The sequence below is a fragment of the Hesperophylax consimilis genome, chromosome 21, assembly GCF_061612785.1.
Source record: "Hesperophylax consimilis isolate HC1 chromosome 21, BYU_Hcon_1.0, whole genome shotgun sequence".
Taxonomy (NCBI): domain Eukaryota; kingdom Metazoa; phylum Arthropoda; class Insecta; order Trichoptera; family Limnephilidae; genus Hesperophylax; species Hesperophylax consimilis.
The window spans coordinates 1,711,113-1,738,994 of record NC_142856.1 but is presented as its reverse complement, the minus strand read 5'-3'; the positions used below and the strand labels follow the sequence as shown (position 1 = coordinate 1,738,994).

The 27,882-nt window shown below is 37.0% G+C and overlaps 1 protein-coding gene across 1 annotated transcript in view; it reads right to left on the bottom strand.

The window, feature by feature from the left end:
• Nucleotides 1-1,509: 1,509 nt before the first annotated feature.
• Nucleotides 1,510-27,882, bottom strand: part of LOC149413484 (uncharacterized) — a 183,097-nt gene continuing 156,724 nt past the window's right edge. Inside the window, exons 7-19 of the mRNA XM_089644407.1 lie at nt 27,030-27,217; nt 24,747-25,416; nt 23,915-24,297; nt 22,962-23,165; nt 21,930-22,170; nt 21,404-21,735; nt 13,241-13,273; nt 11,829-11,975; nt 7,467-7,798; nt 6,604-6,721; nt 3,502-3,721; nt 2,944-3,086; nt 1,510-2,295 (exon numbers count right to left, since the gene is read on the bottom strand). Coding sequence (XP_089500533.1) covers nt 2,191-2,295; nt 2,944-3,086; nt 3,502-3,721; nt 6,604-6,721; nt 7,467-7,798; nt 11,829-11,975; nt 13,241-13,273; nt 21,404-21,735; nt 21,930-22,170; nt 22,962-23,165; nt 23,915-24,297; nt 24,747-25,416; nt 27,030-27,217 — 3,116 coding nt within the window. The 3' untranslated portion in view covers nt 1,510-2,190. The remainder of the gene's footprint in view (nt 2,296-2,943; nt 3,087-3,501; nt 3,722-6,603; nt 6,722-7,466; nt 7,799-11,828; nt 11,976-13,240; nt 13,274-21,403; nt 21,736-21,929; nt 22,171-22,961; nt 23,166-23,914; nt 24,298-24,746; nt 25,417-27,029; nt 27,218-27,882) is intronic.

Here is a 27,882-nt window from a genome sequence, read left to right as displayed (position 1 = left end):
CTGACCTACATAAATAGTATAATATGTTATTTTAGATTTCAAAAGGTATTTAAATTCTACCTTATATGTATCGTGAAAAACATATACTTATTGCTCAATAACTATATATTATGAACTGTTGAAATTCTCGTCAAAGTTCTTTACAAAAAATAAATACAAACATCAAAACTTCATTTAAGTTATAAAATATTCTAAAATTAAGTAAGCGATTCCATACAGAACTTTGTACACATATTTACAGTCTAAAAACTGGACTAATTTTATTTTTTATTATTTTTTTATTTATTGTATATTATTTCATGTTTGTAAACATGTTAATAATGTATATGCGAAATGGAAAATATTTGATAATTACATACATATAATTTATTGTAAAATTACCATTTCTTAACATGTATAGGCTTGAAAAGATACATTTCTTATAATGTATTCTTGAAAAGATACATTTCTTATAATTTATTCTTGAAAAGATACAGGGTATAGCAAAACGATAGTGCAGTTTTGAAGGGCTATTAAAAAATAATGGGGTTTACTTTATTTTATTCGGTTTATCATGCCGTTTTATGCATCTTGTCCTGAAGATGACATCGGAAAGATGATGACTCCAGCGGCGATACATTTATGAAGGCGATTTCTTCCGGCGTATTTTAGCACAACTCGACAGGTATAGTGGCGATTTCCTCCCAAATTTGAGCCTTGACTTCTTCCAAAGTGTGACGCCACAGAAAGAAGTCGCAAATGCTTAAATCAGGTGAGCGCACGGGCCACCGCATGTCGCAGTTTCGTCATTGAAACTCGAGCAGTAAGGGCCACTGTCCTGTTGAAACCAGATGTCTCCCAGATCTGTCTTCCCGTAAGTTCTTTCAAATGAAGTTCAAAAAAGTTTCCAACTCGGGGAAACATAACGTTGAGTGTTACAGTCACAGTTCGTCCATTCTCCTCAAATAAATAAGGCCCAATCACCATAAATTTGGAAATTGCAAATCGGGACCGTGTCCCTTTTAGGGAGTGAAGAGGTCACCCATCAAGTTGCCTGAAGTTAGGTGAGGGACGGTATCACAATGCGCAAGATTGAAGTGCAGCCGGAAGGCCCGCTGAGTGGCGACGAAAGAACGGCCATTTTCTGGAAACATGCAGACGGCGAAGCCCCGGCGTTGTCCGGATCAAACCATGGTAACGACTGAAAACGGCACGACCCTCCTGACACAAGAAGACCCCACCCAGGTTCCTAGCCCTAGCTCACGAGATGTACCGGCCCCTCAAAACTGTACTGTCTGCTTTGTTGCACCCTGTAGGTTTCTTAATTTACAAGTGAAAAGAAACAATTTAAAACTGAAAAGATACGTTTCTTAGAATAAGTTATAAATAATAGAATAATTGAAAGAATACCTTTCTTAAAATTTGTAATTGAAAAGATACTTTCTATGAGCTATACTCTACAACTGGGAAGATATCGGTATGAGGCATCATTGATAATTAATTATATTTGTACATTTTGTGTCAACGTATTGTCTATGTATAAAAATTATATTTGTACATTTTGTGTCAACGTATTGTCTATGTATAAAAATATACAATTAGCATTTCAAAATAGTCACAATATAATGTTTTATATAAATTCTGTAAGCTTTATTGGTTTCTGAATTGGAGTTAAAAATTTAAAAATCAAAAAATGTTGTCTTCAAAAATATGTTATTTGTACACTAATCGTCAATTTTTTAAATTTATTGTTTAAGACCTTTTTCCTTAAAATCTCGAGGAAAATGTCATCATGTTATGAAAAGTCATTAATATTATAAAAGAAAATTAGATTAAAAAAAAATAGAGTAAAACTGCCATTGTATCCAACCAAACATAACTTATTCAGCACCATTTTGAATTTTTGACATTTCACGGTCCCCGTTAAACATCGACTCTTGGTCCATTTCAGGGTTTGATCGGCTGCCAAGAATAAATGTCATGTTTTTATGCTAGACAACCAATTACAATTTGTTAAAAATTTAAAACAGACTGAGAATCGGCGATTAACGGGCACCGTTGCGGCGCAGATTGTCGATTTGAAGGTCATCAAATTAATGCGACGAGAGTTTGAAACATCCCAACCTAAGTCAACATAGCCGCCATTAAGGAAAGATTGGATGCAACGGCCGATAATATTTAAACATCCGAGAGTTGTGTAGCTTATTATTATTATTTAGTGGCTTCTGCTCCTACTCTAGCTGCAAGATCCTCGAACTTGGCCATGTAGTCTATGCTAGTCTCCCCCATCAGACTGTGGAGGTGGTGGCCATCAACCTAAAAATAATATTAAATAAACATCTTAAGCTTCTGTATAAATAAAAATGTCACCTGTAACAGGTAAAAACATGCTTTTTTAATAGAGCGCCATCTGTTGGAAGTAAAAGCAACACGCAATACTGTTTCTCTTTCTGCACAGACAAACTGAGCCACAGCAAAGCGTGGCGAGGTACAGCTAGTATGTATATAAAATTTGTTTATTTTCAATTTGTATTGATATTTCAGGTGACTAATTATTGCTTATAATAATTTGTTATCCTTTGTGCTATGCATAAAAAACCTTGTCTTATAAACATTAGATTACATTTTTTTTTTTAAATTTAAAAAAATTACAACAGAAAGCCCATAGTTGCTGAATTCATAATGCACAAATGGAATTCATTTGGGACTCAATCTAGGACAGTATTAATTAGGTTGGGTAGATTTTTTAGCACGGAATTTGAATAGCGCGCTGTTTAAAGTGTGGTAAATTTATAATACAAGTTTGTCTTATTTTCTTCGTTTTGATGGGAGTTCACTGAACCAAGGTATTTTTAGAGAAGATTTCCACTGCCACGGCACCAGAAGACGAAGAATTAACAAATTTCAAACATTGTAGTTCATAATTTTTGTAAATAAAATTACCGAAGTCTCCTCGCCCTTGACACTCTCCGGCCCCTTGCTGCGTCCAGCTTCGAGGTGGCCGAGGAACGAACTGAGGGAGAAGTTGTGCACCTCCGACTCTAGCCATTGGTCTTCTTTCAGCAGCCGGGAGGGGCTCATGGACATGGACTCCGCTGGCAGCAGACCTGGAAGTAATAAATAAAAATAAAATAAATAAGGCTGGTTTGGGGAGACCTTTTGACCTCTCCAACTGTTCTCTCGACCCATCGCCTTGCGCCGAAGTGCGAGAGATGTATTTATTTATCACTTCTGGACACACCACCAACTCCCTAAATTCCTACCCACTCCTCATACTTTTGCCTTCCCAGAACTTCCTCTCCTTCCTTTCCTTAAAAAGACCCTCCGCACAACATCCTCAAAAATGACATAGGCCGAGAGGGAAATTATTTTCCTCGGAGTCTCTCGTGTGGGGTTAATAGGTAATATTATAATGTGAAATGGCGGAGAAATCTCTCAAGATGATTTAAGAAAAACTGATACATAAAGAGCGTCATGCAAACAGCGTGGCTAATAGGCTATTCTAAGGGGTAGTATGTGTACCTGAGAAGTTGTCATGTTTAGCGGCGCCCCCGTTGTGTTGGTGCTTGAGCGGTACCCCTATGGAGTAGTCGTCGCCGATATTGGACGGCAGCGAGATATCCAGCAGGTTAGCCAGGTTCGGCGTCGCGTCCTTCTTCTCGCTCTTGACATTACCAGCCTCACTCTTCACGCTGCCGAGGTGGGTCCAGGGATCAGAGGAAGACGGTGGAAAATTTGCCGCCTGGAATAATTAAAGTTATTGGTTATGTGTAATCAAAAAAATTATAATTAATACTCCGCACACTCTATCATCAAGCGCGACTTACACTAACAGAAGAAAACACAACAATATACATTTTCAGTGGTCTCCACAGCTTTATCCCACATCGCCTACTCTCCGTCCCACCCATGCATTGTGTGGGTACGATGTCTATGGAAGCACCTTATCTTATTGATGGAGGACCAGAACAAACATTTTCAGTGGTCCCCACAACGTTATCCTACATCGCCTACTCTCCTGCCCCATCTATCCATCATGAGGGTACAACTTCTGTGGAAGCACATTGTCTTATTAATGGAGGACCAGAATTAACATTTTCAGTGGTCCCCACAACGTTATCCTACATGGCCTACTCTCCTGCCCCATCTATCCATCATGAGGGTACAACTTCTGTGGAAGCACATTGTCTTATTAATGGAGGACCAGAATAAACATTTTCAGTGGTCCCCACATCGCCTACTCTCCGGCCACATCTATCCATCATGAGGGTACAACTTCTGTGGAAGCACATTGTCTTATTAATGGAGGACCAGAATTAACATTTTCAGTGGTCCCCACATCGCCTACTCTCCTGCCACATCTATCCATCATGAGGGTACAACTTCTGTGGAAGCACATTGTCTTATTAATGGAGGACCAGAATTAACATTTTCAGTGGTCCCCACAACGTTATCCTACATGGCCTACTCTCCTGCCCCATCTATCCATCATGAGGGTACAACTTCTGTGGAAGCACATTGTCTTATTAATGGAGGACCAGAATAAACATTTTCAGTGGTCCCCACAACGCCTACTCTCCGGCCACATCTATCCATCATGAGGGTACAACTTCTGTGGAAGCACATTGTCTTATTAATGGAGGACCAGAATAAACATTTTCAGTGGTCCCCACAACGTTATCCTACATCGCCTACTCTCCTGCCCCATCTATCCATCATGAGGGTACAACTTCTGTGGAAGCACATTGTCTTATTAATGGAGGACCAGAATAAACATTTTCAGTGGTCCCCACAACGTTATCCTACATCGCCTACTCTCCTGCCCCATCTATCCATCATGAGGGTACAACTTCTGTGGAAGCACATTGTCTTATTAATGGAGGACCAGAATAAACATTTTCAGTGGTCCCCACAACGTTATCCTACATCGCCTACTCTCCTGCCCCATCTATCCATCATGAGGGTACAACTTCTGTGGAAGCACATTGTCTTATTAATGGAGGACCAGAATAAACATTTTCAGTGGTCCCCACAACGTTATCCTACATCGCCTACTCTCCTGCCCCATCTATCCATCATGAGGGTACAACTTCTGTGGAAGCACATTGTCTTATTAATGGAGGACCAGAATAAACATTTTCAGTGGTCCCCACAACGTTATCCTACATCGCCTACTCTCCTGCCCCATCTATCCATCATGAGGGTACAACTTCTGTGGAAGCACATTGTCTTATTAATGGAGGACCAGAATAAACATTTTCAGTGGTCCCCACAACGTTATCCTACATCGCCTACTCTCCTGCCCCATCTATCCATCATGAGGGTACAACTTCTGTGGAAGCACATTGTCTTATTAATGGAGGACCAGAATAAACATTTTCAGTGGTCCCCACAACGTTATCCTACATCGCCTACTCTCCTGCCCCATCTATCCATCATGAGGGTACAACTTCTGTGGAAGCACATTGTCTTATTAATGGAGGACCAGAATAAACATTTTCAGTGGTCCCCACAACGTTATCCTACATCGCCTACTCTCCTGCCCCATCTATCCATCATGAGGGTACAACTTCTGTGGAAGCACATTGTCTTATTAATGGAGGACCAGAATAAACATTTTCAGTGGTCCCCACAACGTTATCCTACATCGCCTACTCTCCTGCCCCATCTATCCATCATGAGGGTACAACTTCTGTGGAAGCACATTGTCTTATTAATGGAGGACCAGAATAAACATTTTCAGTGGTCCCCACAACGTTATCCTACATCGCCTACTCTCCTGCCCCATCTATCCATCATGAGGGTACAACTTCTGTGGAAGCACATTGTCTTATTAATGGAGGACCAGAATAAACATTTTCAGTGGTCCCCACAACGTTATCCTACATCGCCTACTCTCCTGCCCCATCTATCCATCATGAGGGTACAACTTCTGTGGAAGCACATTGTCTTATTAATGGAGGACCAGAATAAACATTTTCAGTGGTCCCCACATCGCCTACTCTCCGGCCCCACCTATGTATGCTTCATGTGGGTACAACGTCTGCAGAAGCACCTTATCTCATTGCTGGAGGACCAGAATATATATTTAAAATCAATGTCCAGTGTTTTTACTATAGTGTCCTATTGGTGCAAAGAAGAAAACTTTTTAATCAAAGTGTGGTATCTGTATTTAATAAAATTAGATAGAACATAGGAACTCGTAATAAATTGTATTTAATTATTATATTAATTACAAGGTTAAATGGAAATGAGGAAGCTCGTAAAGCTTGCTAGTATTTATCAAATACCGTATTGTAAATAAAAGAGTATGAGTTTTGTATGTGTGCATTTTTTTTTTCTTCTAATGTTTTTGCGATGATTCTGGTCTTTCATACATAATAGTTCAATTGGTAATCTGTGTTAATATATTATAATGAAACAAATATAAAACGTTTTTCCACTTTAATTTTATTGACCGTAACCGGTTTCAGCTCGCTAAAGCCATCTTCAGACTGGTCCCAGGCTGAAGGCCCCAGACTGGGTCTGGTCCCAGTCAGTCCCAGACCCAGTCTGAAGATGGCTTTGGAATTCCAATCATGAACTGTCAGTTTCAAAAGTAGAATTGGTAATCTGTGTGTTTACCTGATCTGCAGAGTGGCCGGCTACAGATGGCTTGGAGACTTCTGAGGTATCCGAGTTGCCCAACAGTGACGGCGATGGCGACGGTGAAGGTGGCTCAATCTTGAAACTGGATGGCGGCCTGCCAACATTCCTCATTCATTTAATAACATATTTGAAATATCAATGGACAAAGGATTGGATTTCAAAATTCAATGTTGAAAAATGCACTCCTACGTATCATTAATACATAGTAACCACCACAGTAAGCGGAAAATGTTGCTTGTGTTGTGATGGAGGACTTAGCCAGCCAAGGAATTGAATACACTACGCCTGGGTGGGACCCAAATGCGATGCCAACTCAGCTACTGAACGGACTATCTTCCGTTTTGTAACAAATAGATATAATGATATCCTCACTGGGATCTCCAGTGCCATGCCTTCCTCAGGTGTCCCCGACTACTTCTACCAACTTATATTATTATTATTAGCGCAGTCCCATGAAAAATCTATTATCTATTATAGTTCTTTATCGATTGTCTGAATTCTTCAAAGTTCATTGAACCAGAGTTAAGCAGGACGGACACACAACCGAAAATAGTGTTTTTTTATTATCCACTCTACATGCCAAACCATGTAAGCGTCTTGCATCCTTTCCAGATTTCCACATTTTGAAGACAGTCATACAAAGTTTTACCATACCTACGCCTCGGAGATCTCATTTGTACAGCATTCAGACTACTTCCATCCTACCTTTCCCAGATCCACTCCTCACTGCCGATAATTGCATCAAGATTCGTATCAAAACTCCATTGATGAGATGAAATTTTAGTCATACAACCTCCAAAAACATTCCATCGACATTCTGCGTGAGGTTTTATTGTTACCTGAAGGCGACAGACCTGTCTATTTTGGGTGCTGGCACTCCAGGCCACGGTCGCACTGCCGGCAGTACCCTCAGCAGCGGGGCGGGTGCTATGGCCACGGGCCTCGCGGGCGGTTTAGGGGCGGGCCTTGGCAGCTCCACGGTGCTGCTGGAGACGACGGAGCCTGGGGACGCCAGCACAACGGCGTCGCCGCAGCTGGACATGCCGCCAGGCGTCAGCACGTATCCCCGTGGCAGTATGGGTGCACAGCGGTGAAGGGAGAAAGGTTCCTGTTTGCGCGGAGGGGGCTTGTTTGTCTTGCCGCGGCGGGTCCATCTCGGCAGTTTGTCAAGCTGAAAGTGACAGAAATTAATGCTGGTGCTTTGGAAAAGGGTGGAAGATTTATCACAAATATATGTAGAACTACAAGGCAGCTTGTGGCGCTCTAGGGGCAGCCGGCTGCTTTTTTAAGCACTCCGAGTTAATTTTGAAAATCTTGGGAAGTTCTCAATTTTTAAGTTGTAGATAAAATGAAGAATAACCGTGATAATTCTTAAGTTAGATGTATAAAAAAAAAAAAATTTTAGTGTCGCTGATTCCAGATTATTTTAAGTTTTAATACAAAACTTCGAATATTTTAAGTTCAAATCTGCCACTTTGTTCTAAAAGGGCACAATAACGCTGAAGTTAGCTGGCATCCTATCTATCCAATCGCTTAAAAGCCGTGAGGGTTGGAAATAAATTGTCTAACTTCGCAACACTTTCTTCAGGGGTACCCCAGGGATCCGTTTAGGGGCCACTTCTCTTCATCCTTTTTACAAATGATGTTGCCAAAATAATGGAATCATTTGGTCTCTTGTCTCACTGCTACGCTGACGATCAGCATGTTTATTTTTACTGCGCTCAGTAAAAATACACATGATAATGACAATAACAAAATCAATAGTCTCAAGATCCATATAGCTGAATGTCTAGAACCAATAACTCGTTGGATGTTTTCAAACAAGCTGTAGCTGAATCCATCTACGACTGAGTTTCTGCCACAAACAAACGTCAACATTCATAGACGATTCACCTATTTCTATTTCCGGCAGCGATATCATCCCAAAAACAACAGTCAAACTTGTCGGTGTCTTATATTTGGACTTTTCATTCAAAAGTCAAATAAATAGGACTGTAAGCACCGGTTTTTTTTCACCTAAGACAACTCAAATCTACCAATGAAACCTTCCTACAGAAGCAACAAAACTACTTATCAACTCTTACGTAGTTTCACGTCTCGATTACTGCAGCGGCATTTATACCAGCCTTCCAAAATATCAAATTGACAAACTTCAATCTGTATTTAATGCAGCAGCACGGCTCATAACCGGGATTTCTAAATATTAGCACATTTCAGAACACTTTCGTAACCTTCACTGGCTCAAGTGCCCTGAAAGAATCCAGTACAAATTGTGCTGGATGGTGTTTAAATCCATCAATGAAATGGCCCCAACCTACATCTCTGAACTATGCGTCCTGAAAAACACTAGTCTGAGGCAGTCAACTCTTAGATCAGCAACATCATCAGCTGTAGGCAGACTGATGGAACCTAAGCGCAAGCTAAATAAGTTGGGTGATCGCGCTTACGGAGAATCTGGGCCGAAGGCTTGGAATAAACTCCCTCCGGGACTAAGATCCATAACAAGTCCAACAGAATTCAGGTCTAAACTAAAAACTTACCTTTTTAAGCTGTCATAACCCAATTAAATATACCATTCCTGATAGAAAGTCCAATTATATCCAATTTTCCAATATGTCCTAATTCTGTATCTAAATTTCGCTAATAAACAATTAGTTTATGTCAATTAAGCGCTTGTTATATGATAGCGAAATTTCGCAAACTGTCAAAATGTCTTCATTTTTATGTCACTAGAGGGCGGTAGTTGTACATTAATGAACTTGTTAAAATATAACATCACATGTGCGTTTGTCGCAAAGCAATGAACGTATAATATGAATGTGAAATATTAAGTACAACAAACAACTTAGTAAAAAAGTATGACTTATTTGCAGAACCTACTATTTTGGTAAAGCATTTAATTTGACATTTTTTATAAATGTTTCATCATTCACTTGCTGTTGTCATTAGTGTTGAGGAACATTTCCGATACATATAGTTTGTTTTACACGGTGTTCGGAAACTCGTGGTATAAACGGTAAAACCCTTTATAGGTCATAAGCTAAAAACGGATAGTTTTGAAACCTGCAACATTAAGGTTTATATTTCTTTATGTTTACAAGTTATAAGCCCTTGGGTTGTAATCATTCTGAGGTAACGCACAGAGGTCTTGAATCGAACCAACCGCCCAAAGTTCTCACATGTTGAGTAAATTTACGAAAATCGCGTCCTGGTCAGTTTCTCTATAAAATTATCAAAGCAGTTATTCATTTATTGTCAATTTTGGGTTATGACTTTTTTTATTTGAGCTTTCGTTTTCGAGAAAATCGAAGGTGGATTTATTTGGTAAATTTCTTAATTTTATATTTGATAGAATATCTATACATATTAATAACATCATTAATAAATTGACCTCGAGAAATAAAAGAAATTTTATTTTTTTATTTATATATTTGTTAAATTATTCTGTGTCATTTAGTACAACTAAACAATAATCTTTTTTCATTTATTCGTTACTTGAAGCATACCTTGTTTGGAGTATTTTTTCCGGCTGCCATGGATAAATCATAATATTGATCTACAAAGAGAAAAATAATATTGGTAATTTTTGGTTCAATTACCAAACGTGCCCTATGAAAAAACGTTCACTCTCCCACTTAGTCAGAGCGCGTAAAGACAGTGAATTCTCTCACACACACTTGCATAAAGATGCCGCCAGTAAACAACATGACGTTAGTGCTAACCGTTAGGAAAAGGAACGCATGTTAAATGTTGAATTTTACAACTTTTAAAAAATATGACACTTAAAAAAATACAATACGTCAAATTTACATGAAAAAAGAGAATTTGTGAGTATTTACTGTTTTTGTAGCTTCATAAGATTATTGCAATTCTTTAAGTGAGTCGGTATTCTACTTTTAGACCCATTAATGAAACATCTTGATGGCATTTTCGAAATATATACGCCGTAAAACAGGGAGCCTATAGCTTCACCGCCATCACCGGGGGCTTCCATCCCGGAATAAGTAAAAAACTGTGAAATGCGTTGAAAATTTGGTGCAAGATGAAGTATTTATTTAATTGTTAATATCCACAGATAGCATAACGATAATTAGAGGCCGTACTTCTACAGATGTGTGTATTATATACATATTTTAAATTAAAAATATAGTGTAAAGCCGTTATTAACGCGATAATCATACATCCAAGTTTTAAAAGTGGGTTGTATGGTGTATCAATGTTTTTATTTTTTATGGTCGAATGCCTACAACAACTACAAAAAAAAATAGGCAGACTGAAAAATAATAGTCCATTAATTGGTAACAAAGAATATGAAGTCTGAGAATGACATACGAAAGGTAGTATTAAGCCGTTTTAGAGAGCCGTTTTCCAGCAAATCACCATTCTGCCCTATAACCCACTCTTAAGTGTTAATCTTAAGTGACCTACAAGGTAAGTATGGTACTGTATCTCCATATAGTTAGTAATAACATAGATCATTGTAGAAATGTATTACATATTTGTACAGCGCCCCTGAGGTGATTTTGCACAAAAACGGTGCTATACAAATCATCCAAATATTATTATTATTATTAAGAGATACCAGGAGCAGTTGAAAAGGAACGAATGAAACCATAAAAAGTAAAAAAAAATATTCTTTTAATAGCATAATGAGTGAATTTTTTTTTGTTTCAGGAGACATTTGTTTATCGTTTTCTTTTCATTTTAATAGTTAACAATGGTACTAAAACGATTGCAAATTTTTGTTTTCTCGATAAAGTAGGAGGCATGCTGCGCGTATTCCCCAGAGGAGCAACTGACGAAATTGAACCAACCATCACTCTGTCTGTACGCAATACTCAAACGGTTGAAACACAACGGTTGAACCAACCAATTTGGTCTATGGGGGTTTAAAATAGGATCACAATCATCACCGCCCGTATGCCAAAAATCTAATTGTGCAGGAGAGACGAAAAACTTTTTAGGAGTGTCAATTTTCCATAGCGGAAATATTGGAGAAATATAACCAATGTCAGTTGTCTGGTATTGCTTATATTCCACTGTGTGCGATATCTAGAGGTAGTATCATTAGCTTTTCAATTGAATTTCATAAAAAGTGATTTTTAGACTGTACTGTAGTACTGTTAGACGGAATTGTTTCTTCGTCAACGGTTTAGTGGATCAGCAAAGTTTTTTCGGTGTAATCATTGAATGTCCTTTACCTCCAGATCGGCCACAGTCTTCATGACTGGCCGGGGGTGATGCGGCCAGATGGCAACCTCGGGGCGCTGGGGCTGTTGGAACACCTCCTTCGCGGGGGCCCGGGGCAGCTCCGGGGCTGCAAGGGGTGCAAGGGGGGCAAGTGGCGTCTAAAGAGAAAACACATAACACATTTATCAATTTTACTCTTGGTACTATGAACGGCTATTTACATGCCGTGAATAGCGCTAATCATAGACATTCAAATTAATAGACTTGCCCTAACATGAAATCTAGGTATCATTTCAACGAGCTTTAGGCAAACCACGTGACCATATTTTTGGCACCAGAAGGATTCGAGAACGCTTTGATTAAACTATGATATCAGTAGTACATTGACCACCGAAGACCGAACATTGAATAACCAGATCATGCGCAGAAAAGTAAGGTTCGCTAAAGTAAGGCAAAGGTTTGCAGAGCTATCCTTTGTGGGACTTTTCTGCGAAGGATCTGAGTGTTCGTTCCGGGCGTAGTGACGCAAAAATTGAATGAGGTGGGTAAATTATAACATAATTGAAAAAGTGTCCTAACTATATAGCGTATCAAAATATTTAATTTTGGAACAAGCCCGAACTTTTGTCTACCCAATTTGGGATTTGTATTTAGTTAAGGACTAGTAATTAATAAACAGATTTTATTTTCGAAGACTGAACGGTGATATTAGAATGCCAGTTACCTGAACACTGTCAGATTCATTTATTGACAAATCACCGAAAGTGGGATGGTCACGCCGCCTCCCGCGCATGTTGGTTTGTTCCCCCCTTTTTTTTTTTTTTTTTTTTTATACTTTTATAGTGACGTATTGCCCATCTCACTAGGTGTGGAACCCCTGTGTTGAGATGGCAATTTACATAGTGGTTGTTAATAAAATAAAATCAGTATTTTTGTTTTTTTTTTAAATTATACAATTCAAGATAATTCTTTCCCTGATTGGATTCTCTATTAATTTAAATGTTTACGACGCTTAAATAAATATAAATTCAAATGATAATTTGGGTAAATAACTCCATAATACACATGATTTGACTATGTTCCATAGCTGCTTTGTAGCTATTTTAGTCTAGTGCTGCATATTATTGTAACAGTGGAAGCTGCCCAGAGGTAAACCGAAGAAGAGGTTGATGGACTGCGTTGAAGAGGATTGGAGCAGGAGGGGAAGAACTGAGAACTGAAGGTAAATACTAAGGAACCACAGTCAGCAGAAAACATTTTCGGAGGAGGCCAAATCCTAGCCTGGGATGCACATAATATGATTACTGCTTTGGCAGTTGAGCGGCTGCTTTTAATGAAGAGTAAACAAAATAAATTAAAAAAACTGTAATAATCAGTCCAATTCAATTTTTACAGAATAAAATAAAGAGATTATTTTTATTACCTGAACTGGTTTTGGAGTAGGAAGAGTAAACATCTGAAAAACAAAACACAGATGTTTAGTGTTAATCGATATTCATTATTAAAAATTAAACACGCTTTGTGAATTATTAATAGTCAGTTGCTAACATCTTGCTTTGGTTCTTCTAAGAGCGGGTATTTCAGTACACTCAGGAATATTATGAGGCAGATTGGCTTATCAGGAAATATATCCAATAGCAACTTGACCTAAGTAAATACATATATCATATTAACACCAACGTTAATAACTAACTTAAATACCTGCCCTTGGAAGGTGTCTAAGCCAACGTGGACTGATGGCGCAACTATATGTATCTCCCTCTAACATATGTTCCTACATTCCCCCACCCAACCTGTTACCCAATTACCTGTCCCTATTTGACATTGCAACAATTTATTTATACCTGATCAGTCTGTTAAGAAAACCAGTACAGTGAACACGTTCCCTCAGTTCGTTTAATATTGAATCTATTACGGAAACTTGTGCAGTGATTAACACTCGCAGTGTCCCTCGGGGTCATAATATCAATTCATAACAAGACTTTTTAACATCTACACTCCAGACCTCCCTCACACTGAAGGCAGAAAATTTGCTTACGCAGATGATATCGCCGTCAAAGCTCAAGCTAAAACCCTTAAATCAGCAGAAGATATCTTCAATTCTGACCTAAAGGCTATGGAAGAATATTTCCTCAATTGGCGACTAAAGCCAAATGAGATGAAAACAATTGCGACAGCTTTCCATCTTAGCAATTCACAAGCGAATGCCGAACTCTGTGTTCAGTTTGATGGAAAAAATATTTACCATGACCCCCACCCCCGCTATCTTGGAGTTACTTTGGACAGGAGCTTGAACTACCGGCAACACATGTGTAGCGGTTACGTCACCGTTTCTAGGGTCATCACATAATAACCAGACTGCACGAGCCGAGTCAGCAATCAGACTTGCGAAACTTCAATTGAAATATCGGGACCGCGATACGTAAAGTCAGCGATCCTGCGGGTTCGAAGTCCATACGCTACTCCAACCCGTGGCAGACAAGAACAAAGGAATCAGCAGCTATGTAAGCGGTGGAGGACCTATGTACGACCATCATTCCAGTCAACAAGTCTGACTTGGTATAATGTTAGTCTGCGCTGTAGTCACTGTCTCCAAAAAAATAATCACAAATCAAACATAATAATTTCGGTCTGTCGGTGAGCGATTGTAATTCTGGTTGGCTGAACTCGGATTTGTTTTGAATTTAAGTCATTTTCTAAATTGAAAAAGATTGTGTCAAGAATTAATAAAAGCGATAATTACCTACCTATAGTACAATATTTTAACATAAAATTATGTAAATCTCATTTTCAAAATAGGAACTGAAGTGTTTGTTGAGTGTCAAGAAATTGGACAATTAAAAAAAGGAAGAAAGAATATTCACGAATGTAATTATTTAAAGAGTTGCTGCTATAAACACATTTTCATGAACATTTTTTCTTGACCATTTTGCAGCAATTGTCCTTATTCTGATGTGAATTTGTATGCGATTTTATATTTTTATACTTTCCATACCATTACTTTTGTTATTATTCAATCGACAAACGAGGGTACATCCCTTCTGAAGCAATCTCAACACTAGCCGGAGTTTTCCGAAGGCATCCAAACGTCTGTATATCCTGGTCACGAGTGCTCCGTATCAATCAGAAAAGTTCTTTATAAAGGCGAGCCGAGCAAGGAGCGTAGCCCTCCGCTGTCAGCGCGCTGCTCCTTCGGAAGCAAGCTCAAGAAAATGGATCATTCTTAAAATCAGAAGGAAAAAGAAAGGACGGGACTTGAAACCAAATACTATCCGCTAATGAATCTTAACACTAATCTTTTTTGTGATCGCTTCTGTTTGAGGAACGAGGACATGGCTATACTGCACTACTGTTGTTGGGATGACGCAGCAAGTTTATCGCCATTGACAAAGTAAATGATATCGGAACGGACCTTTGAGGCACACACAGAAATAAGCCGAGGATTGAGACATCGAGCTTCAAAGCTACAATTGCTACACTCCGTCCTAATTTGCGTATAAAACAGACTTTGTTTAACACTCGCAGTATCCCTCGGGGTCATAATATCAATTCGTAACAAGACGTGTTTCGAAAGACCAAGGGTAAGTCAGACCAAGAAGATGGATCATTTTTAAAATCAGAAGGAAAAAGAAAGGACGGGACTTGAAACAAAATACTATCCGCATACTATTGTGTTTGTCCAATTATTTATCCAAATGTAGGGACATGGTATAAACACACTTCCTTTTGACCTAAATAATCTTTTTTTTTAAATATAATTGTATTTAACTAACTTAATAAAGTAAATAAATAAATTTGGATGTTAAAAATTAGTTTTTTTTCAATCACAGCTGAAAAGAGTTTTTCGAACAATTAAATGAAAACGTCATGTTCGCAAATGAATCTACTACAAGAAATTTACAATTGCACTCTGAACGCGAGAATGGTTTCCCTTGAGTTGCGTCTACAGATGAGTTCGCAAATCGAATTTTAAGTTGCGTTCAAAACTTAATACTGGTTTAAATTATAGAGTCCACGGGCTTAAATAATTGCTAGATGCAGAACAAGCAAATGGTTTTCCTCGGAATTTTGCAGCATATGGGTGAAACTACAATTTAAATGTCACTCGGAACACGGGAATGGTTTCCTTCAAAACGTGCAAGAATCTGCAATTGGCATTTTATAACACAGCATTCTTAAGACAAAACTGCTTTTAACTTAAGATTGAAACTCTGTGCGAGTCCCCAGCTTTGATTAAAACTACACCCAGCACATAATGGTTTTACACCAATTTTTGCAGCACACAGTGTGCATCTTAGATTTTAACACGAGAATGATTTCCTTTAACCTCTTAATGCTTTTGAACGAGTCACGCTCGCGCGCTAAATGCATTCCAATTTCTACTAGCCCGAGTGACGGTAACGCTAACACGAGTAAGGCTCGTCAAAAGTTAGCGTTGTATTTTACGCAGTTTGAATTTTCCTGCAGTTTGTCTCAGAGATCGGTTGTGTTTTTGAGCTGCTTATTTCGTTTTTACTATATTGTTTTCACATTTTCGTGTATGTATGAATGCATCGTTTTAAACCTAATTTTTTTTAAACACTTTTTATAAAAAAACCCATTTTAAGTGATTAAAATGTGCCTGCAGATTTTTTTTATTTTTTTTATTTTTTATTTTAATATACATCATATGGGTTACATTAATACATACATATTTTGCAAAATATAATATTAAGGTTCATATATGGTCATTAATACCTTATCAGAAAAGAGGAGCTCTTGTGCCTGATAAGGGAGCCACGATTCTTACTTAGATTCATAATTCATAATGAGATATAATAATAATAATAATATAATAATATATATTATAATAATAATATATATATACAAGGTGTCCGGAAACTCGTAGTACAAGCGGGAAACTGGGGAATCTACATCACATTTGGAGTCGATTTTGTGGTATAACTTTTTTTGATTTGAGCTTTCGTTTTCGAGTAAATCGAGTCAGAAGTTGATTTTTTTTTTGGTCAAATTCTTGTGAATTATTAGTGACGATCAAAGTACCTAACTAATTAAAACTATTTAAAAGAAAAACAAACAAAGAATTGAGGATTTAAAGCATAATTTTGAAATAGCCCATCATTTAATTCTTTGTAATAATAAAATTTTCGGTCGCTTCACGGTTAAAAACATTTCAACAGATGTTAGGAGGTCGACAGACGTAGCTATCGTCAAAATATGACAAAATTATAGCTGTCTCTATTTGCTCGGTTCAAGAAACAAGTGAAAGAGAGACGAACTATAGTTTCCATAAAATAACACGAAGCAGATCGCACATCCGTATCAAATTTCACATTCTTCAACAAATTCTGTACCCGAGAAGCATACGGATGCAAGTCCAAAAAGATAAATGTTCAGGAGAGCCAAACTTAATAAGTTGTAGAAGAATGCGAAATTATTTTTTTACTTTTTAGTTCATTTTTGAAGTCGTTTTTTGTTTTGTTAAAATTTTTGTTTTTTTTTTTTATTTTTAGTGATCGCATCGCCGCATTACCGTTCGCATCGATTACCTTTCGCAAGACATTTTTCGTAACAAGCACCACTTTTCGTAACGCATTCACCAGCTTACCCACTAAGTGTCGAGCGTGCGTAAAGAAGTTTTACTTCAAAAAAGAATCATCGAAATCGGTTGGCGTAATATTGAGTTATTCGTCCATTTGTCGCGCACATGCTATTGCAAATTTAAGACATAATATAGTTTTCTCATGGATATCATTGTCAGATCTGTACCTAATTAAAATAATAAAGATATGATAAACATGATAATTTACGGTAATTTTTAGAGATCGCTGTCAATGGTTAATACGCACTTTTTTATTTATTTATTAATCTTAAGTTAGCTCACATCTTCGTGTGTGCTAATAGTTTTATAAACATATAAACATGTACATTGTTTGGCAAACATAATCTTTCTTTAAATATTTCAATAAAGTCACAAAAAAAGAAACATTAATAATTGAGATAGACATATTTTCTTAATTCATTTTTGAACTTATTAATATTTTCTATCACAGCAATTTCCTTCGGGATTTTGTTATAGAGTTGAACGGCTTGGTACATCAGAGATTTTTGGGTGCTTGTTTTTTTTCTTGTTGGCAATCTAATTTGTTTAGAATTTCTCGTACCGTGTCCGTGTATCTCGTTATTGTAATTTATTTTTCTTTTCAGTTCCTTAGACATCATCCCTAAGTTAATTTTATGTATAAAAATAAGTACATTCAAATACACAGTTTGCTTCACCGTCAAAATATTCAGCTCCTTTAACATGTCTCTTATCCGTGTGTATATGTTGCGCTTAAGTATTATTCGCATTGCTTTATTTTGCAGTATTTGCATTTTTTTCATTTTCTCTTTATTGCAGAGAAAAAGAATACTTGAACAGTAATTAAAGTGTAGTGATATAATTATTATTTATTAAAAAATCTTTTGATTCACCTTAATTACATTAAAAGACAACTATTTGCATTGGGGGAAGTGGAAAATATTTCATTCTAAATTTCAATTACGTAAAGTTAAAATTAGCTTTCGTCTTGTGAGATTGTACGCCATTAGCTCATTCGCTGTCACTTTGGTTTGTTGGTATTCCTGATACACTTGAATGTATAACGAACGGCTAGAAGATTTTGAAGATACTACGAAGTCTGGAAAATTAGGTAAGTGTTTAACATGTAACATGTTTTTAATTTCGGTAATTATTTTTTAATACATTCACTTTTGTATCAAAAACCATGTCACACAAACCTAGCGTAGCCGTTAAACTACTTGAAAACTGGGATGTTTTTCTTGCCTTGACGCGAGCAGGCGGTATAAAGGAGGCACTTTCATTTGTATCATAAATCATGTCACACAAACTTAGCGTAGCCGCTCAACATCGCAGAAATATTTCCCTTTAAAAAATAAAATTTTAATGTAAAAAAAAAATTCAAGCTAATAAATTTTAATCAACGCACGCAATGCATGCTTGTTAGGTAAATACTAATTAGGCGGAATTTTAGTTTTTTAACATTAAAAAAAACGCCCGCGCGATTAGAGATTTTAATGTAAAAAAAATCAAGCTATTAAATTTCAATCACAATGCACACAATGCATTCTTATTAGGTAAATACTAATTAGGCGGAATTTTAGTTTTTTAACATTGAAAAAAAAAACTAATTTCTTCAAATTTTGGACTTATACCCGTATTACTGATGGGCTGAAGCCAAGACAATGGCTACGTCCGGTTTTGGACCACCCACGCGACAAAATATTCGCGAGGATATTTTATTTGTCGGGGCTTTGTTGGCTCAGTTTGCTGATAACGCTATTGTGAAGTGGTTGTGTCAACAAGCTATAATTAACCCTTTTTTTGTTTTCAGATTAATTAACAAACATTAAATCAAAGTGTGTGTTTTTTTCAGAGATGTGCTTTATTTCAAATAAATCCATTTCAAATGGAAATGCAAAATGCAAAATGGTTATTTTCCATTTTGCATTTTAAATGCTTTTCTAAAAACCATTTTGCATTTTGCATTTTAAATGCTTTTCTCAATGCATTTTCCATTTTAAATGCTTTTTTGCAACATAAGCCCCAAATATCAGTCGGTCCTCAACCTCGCTATGAGAGATAATTTACATTTGTCAAGTTGCTCCCTGGTAGGAGCCCTGGCAATTGAGTGATACCATTGCAAAAAATAATGATTCAAATACTGAACATGGGGCCATGACGCTGTAATATTAAATATTAGATAGCAGTTTCTATGTTTTTACATTGGCAACATTAGTCCCGCGCAAATTTTTTGTGGTTTCATAATCTGTAGTCGTGGTGTTTTTGAATTTACCATCATGTAATATGTTTGTTCTACATTGATGTCCATTATTAAATCACAAAATTGTTTAAAAATTCTATAATTATTTTAATTGTTTGACCTGAGAAACCATTTTGCATTTTCAATGCATTTTGAAAATAGGTATTTTGCATTTTGCATTTGAAATGCTTTTCTAAAAACCATTTTGCATTTTGCATTTTCAAATGGAAAAGTTTTGACCCATTTCCATTTTGCATTTCAAATGGTTTTGGGTACCCATTTTGCACATCTCTGGTTATTTTGATATGTTAAAAAAGAGATTATTGTGCGTTATTATTGTTTTGATAGTGTGAGTGTTTGAAAAAAGTTGTACGTTTTTAATGTTTTGATTTTGACACTTATCAAGCCTTAAACGAGGTAAAAATTAACTCCGACATGATTAAAATAGTGCTATAATCAATCAGACGGACCCAACTGTGCTTATGTGACGATGTGTTATTTATGTGACGTTTGTGTTTTGAATTGGAGATCGGAACATCGCTACATAAATATTGTAAGTACCCATGGTAATAATAATTTGTCTCCGTTGCGTCGGCGCGCGTCTCAGATCGAATTCCGAAAAAAATTTAACCCTGAAATAGCCGAAAAATATTTTTTTTTGTTTTTTTTTTTTTTTTTTTCCTGAAAATGCTCAAATCAAAAAACTTTATGTTTATTTGGGTTCCCCATGTGGTGTAGATTCTCCAGTTTCCCGCTTGTACTACGAGTTTCCGGACACCGTGTATATATATATTTTTATTTTTGTTTAATATAAGTTTTTTTGGAAAAAAAGTTTGATTTTATTTATTTGTTCTTGTTGGTTCGTAATACAGCGCAATTTGGAAGGGAGATTATTGTAGTTTTTTATGGCTTGGTAAATATAATGGTTTTGCATTTGAGTTGTTTTAAAGATTGGCGTAATAAATTGATTTCCATTTCTCATGAGTTTATAAAATTCTTGATATTCTGTGTTATTTTTTTCTTTACACATTTTTATAATGGAAGTTTGCTTAAATATATCATCAATATTTGGTACTGGAAACAATTTAAAAAGCAATTTTGTTGGGAAAGTAGAGTTTTTTTTAAGTATTACTTTTATAATAATTTTTTGCGAGACTTTTACTGAGTTTAGGTTGTTTTTATAAGATCCTCCCCAACCTATGATTCCGTAAATAAGCAGGGAGTGGACAAGAGCATAATATACATTTTTTAGTATTTTCACATTTAAAATATTTCTTAACCTAACAAATATATATATACATTTCCTTATTCTCTTTACTAACTCCCTAATATGGCTTTTCCATTTCAGATTTTCATCGATGATCACACCAAGATATGGATCTACAGTTGTAATTTTATCTTTACATTCTGAACACAAAACTGGTTTTAATTTAAAAGTGAATCCTGTGCAAGTTACCAACTTTAATTATAACTATACCCAGAACAAGAAAATGGTTTCCTCCAGTTTTTGCAGCACATAGTCTGCAAACTAGAATTTAAATCTGCACTTCAAACACGACAATGGATTACTTCTTTAATGCATCTGCAGATGAATCCACAACTGTAATTTTATCTGTAAGCGAGTTAGATGAAATTACAGTTGTGGATTCATTGAGCCTAGTTTGATTAGCATTACACTCATAATTCCTCATTACACATTTAATTTTTTATTTGTAAAATGTTAATTATAATGGGTCTGCGCTAGTAATAAAAATAAAACTCACATCATCTCTGGCAATATTCCTCTTCCCCCTGGAGCCACCACAGAAATGTCCACAGGTGCAACCCGGCTTCTTCCGTCTATCGTGCATCTTGGCAATTGACAGCAACTTCTTTAACCTTCCACTTAACGTCACCACTCTCTCTCGTTGTGGAACCACTACAGGACAATAACCTCCATCAGTGCCGTCAGATCCCGGACTCTGGTGGGTATTGCCGTTGGTGTTGCCAGACTGGCACGGAAAGTTGATTATCTTGGAGACGAGGGGGAAGGAGGAGGAGGTTGACAGATCTTCCGGAACGTGGGGGATTGTTTTGTGATCTGGCGACATCATTTCTGTAAGAAAGATAATAAAATAGCACAATCAAAAATACATACTCTCTGCTTTTGTAACTACAATTCAATGAACTCTACAAGTTTTGCTTTGAATTGTGTCATCATTTACAATTTACAAAATTGGAACTGTTTGTTTGGAGAACTCAGACAATCAATAAAGATTTGACATAGATTTAACATTCACTGAAACTAACCTCTCTTCTCTTCATCATTAGAATCAGCGTGCGTGGGTGACATCAGAATATCCTCCGCCGTCACCATCCGCCTCACTCCGTCCTCGCCGGCGACCACCTTTCCCCCACCCGTCGCTCCGTCCGCCCATTGCTGCTGCTGTTCCGTCGAGGCTTGCTGCATGCGCTGGAGGGCGGCAGGAGGGATGGGGGCGGTGGCTTCAGCCCACCAGTAGTGGAGCTCTAGTTTGGACTCACTGCCAAACTGAAATTTTTAAGACAAATATTTTTATATATATATTAAATTCTGCTCTTACATGGGGGATACCTGACGCAGAATACCGTGTAGAAAATACGATATAGTTAGCTCCATATTTGAATATTGCCGCCACATACGTTTGGTTCGCTCGTCCAGTTCTCGCCCGCCTCTGACGGCCAATAGGGAAACTACTGCAGCTGCTGCGGTCAGCAAGGAAAGGATTGACTGGACCTACTCGACACCAGGAAATAGGCTGTTCCAATGGGCAACAGCCAACGACTGAGCTGGAATTCGAACTGCGCCACATAGCCTTGCAAGTTGTTGAATGTTATTATTATCATTTAAACCGTGAAGACGATATATTTCATTTTAAACATTTATTATTGGTAACAGTATATTAGAATGCAATAGAAAAAGGGAAATAGGTTATTTTGTATGAAAATACTCAGGATGTCAAAAAAAAATTATTGTGGGCTAAAATTAAAGGGTGGGAAAAATAGAATATTCTAATTAGAATGGATATTACCAATTTGTTTTATTGATTGTTATTTCGAAATCGTGTATCCACAGATAATTATGCATTTAAAGCAGTGTAATGATACTTGTAATGAGCGGTTAGATTGTCAAGCAGTTAGAGTCAGGTTTGGCGGGTTCCTTTGCCTAGCCAAGTCCTCCATGTTCAGAAAACATTTTCCGCTTTAAATACTGTCAGCTTATTCTTAATCTCGGAGCATTACTCTTTCTCTAAAAAAAATATATTAATCTTCTAAATTTCTAGAACAATCCAAAACCAATACCATAAGATACATGTCCCCGATGGTGAGATCCCCCGAGTCATATATACTCCAACCCTTCTTGATCTGCTGCAGGACAAAGTCCCGGTTCCAGCTCTTGGTGATGGTGGAGGTGGCTGCTGAGACCCGGGGCGCATCTTCGGGACTGTCCATGATGGAGCCGGGCACGCTGGACTTGTCTTTCTTGGAGCGGTCTCGCAATTTCACCTGAGTAATGATAAATATCTACATTTGAGAAAACTTCCCTTGATTTAAGATCACTACCAACGTTTATTATACTAATTATGTATTACAAATTTACCATTACCATTTTTATCAATTTAGGTTAGTAAAACATTTAAAACTGAGCTGCTATCTATTGAAATATCTTTCCAAAAAACAAGTGGTCTAATGACTGATCCTTGGAGGACACCGCATATAAATATACAAGAATAAAAAAGTTTGAAAAATCCACTTTATATTTGTCTTTTGAGGTGAATTATGAACAGTTCACTGAGCGGCTGTTCATTGGTCATCCATAAACGAATGTCCATTACAATAACTACAAAAATAGCGGTCTAATGAAAGAACCTTGGAGAACTCCACACAATAATATTTAAAAAATTAATTATTATTTTTTTGGTAAACTAATGTTTAAGACAAGATTTTTTATGCATAGCACAAAGGGTAATAATTATTTTTATAAGCAATAATTCATGGGTTCAAGTCCCGTTGGCGTCATGTATCTTTTATCAGGAGATTTTTCAATGTGGATGAGTGTTTCAGGCTAATAATTATTGCTTATAAAAATAATTGTTTTTCACAAATCCACCTTCTGAAAGGACTAAAATTAGTATTTTTCGTGAGTCTTGTGGCGTCCAGATTTGGACATAGACCTACATCAAATTTTAACTATTTAATTGCTTAGTTAATACTTAGATGAGTACAGTATAGAAAATGTGCATAATAAGACTAACCTTTGAATTAGTGACCTTATCCGTTGGAGTGTTCTTTTCATCATTAATTACTTTGGGAACATCACTCTCTCCATCTGTATCATTATTATCTTTATCATCTTTATCATCTTTTTCTTCTTTGTCATCTTTATCTTCGTCCTCCATTTCAGATAGAAAGTCTTTGTCTTCTTCGAAAGTCGCGCCGTCCGTTGCTGAGCTCTTGACGTCAGTGAAGGTGACCATATCCATGCCGTCGTTGGCTGTCTCGTCAATGTCAAGGACCTCCTTCATGTAGACGTCACAATTGTCATCAGCTTTAGTGGCTTTGCTGGTGTTGTTGTCGCCGCTGTCTTTCCGCTGGCGCTTTTTGAAACGACTCCCCCCACCTTTGAATCCGGCTTCACCTAGAGAAAAAAACAACCATTAAAGTAATGGATGCTTATATTTATTTGACTTGATTCAATACGGCACAATGTCAATAACACGCTCTGAAGATAGTATCTGTATATGGCTCTACATATGATACTATCTTCACAGCACATTTTTCATGTCCACATGCCCTAACTCTACTACACAATCCCGAGGAATACAGTGCTTCAGTGAACACATTTTGGAATGATGGCACACCATAATGCTAAAACATTTCACAAACAAAACTTCCGTGGACACATAACACTCTGCTTTGAACAATGCTACTTTCTTTCTGAATTGTGTGCTGGTGACGTTTCTTTACTTTGCTTACAACAGCTTGGGTTATGAATTTAATGTTATGTTAATTTGGGGATCCAGTTGGAGCCAAGTTGTGGAAGCATGAGACATACACTCAACGAAATTTAAAAAAATATATACTCACTCTGAAAACCTATCCGCTCCTGATACGCAGCAAGACTTAGCCTCTGACTCGTGATATGCTCATTGATATTGATGGTCGGGAAATTCAGGTCGATTCCCGGCTTTGGCCCGACATGCAAAACCAATTTGCCACCAGCATTATTGATCACCTGCCGCATCTCCGGCACTTCCCCGTCTTTTTTGCCACCATTGTCGTCCGTTCCTTGCCCCCTCTGGAAGTCGACGCTAGTCGCCGGCTCTGGAACTTTGAGATTTGACGTACTGTCCGCTTGAACGGATGGAGGACTTTGAATTTCTTCTGCTGCTTCAATTTTCAACGGGTCTTCGTCGCAAAGATCTTCCATTCTAATACTGCTATCAGGATTTAGCCAAACTTTATCAATAGACATTGAACAGTCTTCGTGCTTTGAAGACAGCGAGCTGTGTCCATTAGTCTTCGGGCTATCTATGGTGGATTTGTTTGCATTGTTCGATGTTACCTTGTTCAGTTTGGACAGTTCTTGTAAGCCGGCTCGCATGTTTTTGGGTAAAGTTGGCATATTCTGTATTTGGAGGCTGAGAGCAGAGTTTGCGGCGATGTTTGGATTTAGAAGCATCTGAATTTGTTGGTTCAGCGAATTCAATGAATCCAATGATTTTTTTTTTCTAAGCGATAAAGAAAAGGCGTCCTTCTGTTTTGGTAAAAGAAGTTAAAAGTCAAGGAAAACAGCTATTTCAAAATGTAATACCTATATAATACGATAATAATAGTCCAGTATAGATTGTCTTTCGGTTTAGGTTAAGGCGAACATACTCAAATATAATTTTGACCGAGTCGATACAGCCATGTGAAAATATGCAGTTTCATCTCTTTCATACTCCTCTGTTATTCTCTCACTCTTGACATGAGCCGCCAAAAGCATTCATCAAAGACAACATTAGCAACTCTCAAAAGAAAATTTGAAACAGAAAAATCAGAAAAAGATTCGGTTGCATCTAAGAATTGAACCAGGAGCTGAGCTTTGCCGGAGCTTTGGTCTACCACTGACCCCATCCCCTTCAGTCATATCTAACAGTATCATACTTCGACTAAAAACTACCAACATCATCTTCATTTTCTTAACGCATATTTTTATTGGAGGCTGTCTATGTATGATTGCAAGATTCTTCTGGAACTATATGCAATCTAGATAGTGTCTTGGATAAATATTTCCACATTTATTTTAATGTGCGACATCTATTGACTTTTTCTAGAAGTCTAGGATGAAAATTTTCATTTGAGAGTAGCTAATATTTTATACAATGATTAAATATTACAATTGGAGGTTTTACTCATTGAGTTATTCCAAAAACATATTTCAAAAATTATTTCATTCACTTGATTGTGCTAAGCATGTCTTACTCGGGCATCCCTGACTTCTTCTATCAATAACTTCAGCGAAATATTTCTCCTTTCTTCGTTCATTCGCTCTACATACCCTTACCATCTAAGGGTCCCTATCCTAAGCATTGCATCTTACTTCAGCCTTGCATTCTCTCCGGATCTTCTTAATCTCTAATTCGTTCGCTTTTGGGAACAGCTTACATGGTCTCTTAGAAATCTCATTGTATCTCCCTCACTGTCATGGTGACAAATGTGATCTAAACAGTGTTAAAAAGAGAAAACACCACGCTTTATATTCAAATCTAGAAGTTAACCACAGAAGAATTAAAATGAACACCTCTATAAAACCAAAGGTTCCGACTGTAATTTGAGAATAATTTATGAAACTTGTGATTTTTTTACTAATTATTTTTATATGAAACGACAAAAAAGTGAGTGACTATAATATTTATAATACATTTGTCTAATAAAATAAATTTAAATTTTATCAGTAATTTTAGTTCAGTGATTAGACGACAAAAGGGAAGATGAGCCATTTTTAAAACTTTTTTTATGTTTGCATTCAATATTTTAATATTTCGAAAATTATGTGTTTATTTCTGACAATATAATTATGTGTTTATTTCTGACAATAAAATTTGGAAGCTTATTTCATCACCTTTCGAAAACAGTTTTTAGTTTTCGGACATGTTCAAAAACAATCCATTTATTCGGATTTTATTGCAAAGCGAAAGTACACACAAAATCTGACAAAATATGCCATAGGCCTGAGAGGTTAAAGATCTTACTTTCCACTCTGAGAGTATAAAATTCATGTTACGGTAATTATCGTAATAATTTACGGTAATTAAATTGGTTAAATCTAAAAATAAATTAAATGAATTGTTGTTAAATTCCAGGGTTAACAGTTGTTAAGGATACGTCATGGTCCCAGGGCTGCCACCTCCTCTGCAGTACCATAAGCAATGCAAAGAGTCGCATGGAGGGCGCGGCCGGTGCGAGCGCGCGCGGGTTGTGCGCTGCGCCCTGCACGCGCGCCCAGGCTTCCGAGTCTCGAGGTTTTAGCGCCACCATTACTCGGTTGGGCAGGCGAAGGTGCTCGTCCCACTCTAGAGTATTATTATTAATATATTTTAATTACTAAGAGTAAACTTAAAATTGTTCATAGTTTTAATTATTTTACTTGGCTGCTGATGGTTGCAGGCTCAAAACCTGGCGTGAGCAACTAAATTTTATATAATTGATATGTTATTTCACAGACATAAAATGTAATAATGTCCACGTCCAGAAACTGCTAGAACAAACGGGAAACTAGTGAATCTACATCACATTTGGAGTCAATTTTGCGGTATAATTTTTATTTATTTAAGCTTTCAATTTCGAGTAATTTGAGTTGGAATTTTAAAGGTATAAATTTGAAAAAAGTCAGACAATTTTAATATCAGCTGTTTAATTCCTTTAAATGTGTCAAAGCGTAGCCTCAGCTCCAAAAGTTTTTTAACTCTAACTTTAGTTGCCGGAAAAAAATATATTTCGAAATGCTCAAACCAAAGTTTTTTTGGGTTCTCTGTGTGATGTAGATTTACCAGTTTCTGGGCATCGTGTATAGAACATTTACTGCAAGTTCCAGGGTGGTAGATACTGAAAGACCACCAGTCATAAATAAACATTGCTTAAAATGACTTTAGACGTGATTAGTGACCGAAAATGAATAGCAAGGTACTTCAAAATTTTCCTCATCCCAAACCCCTTCTCATTCTCACAACACACCTTA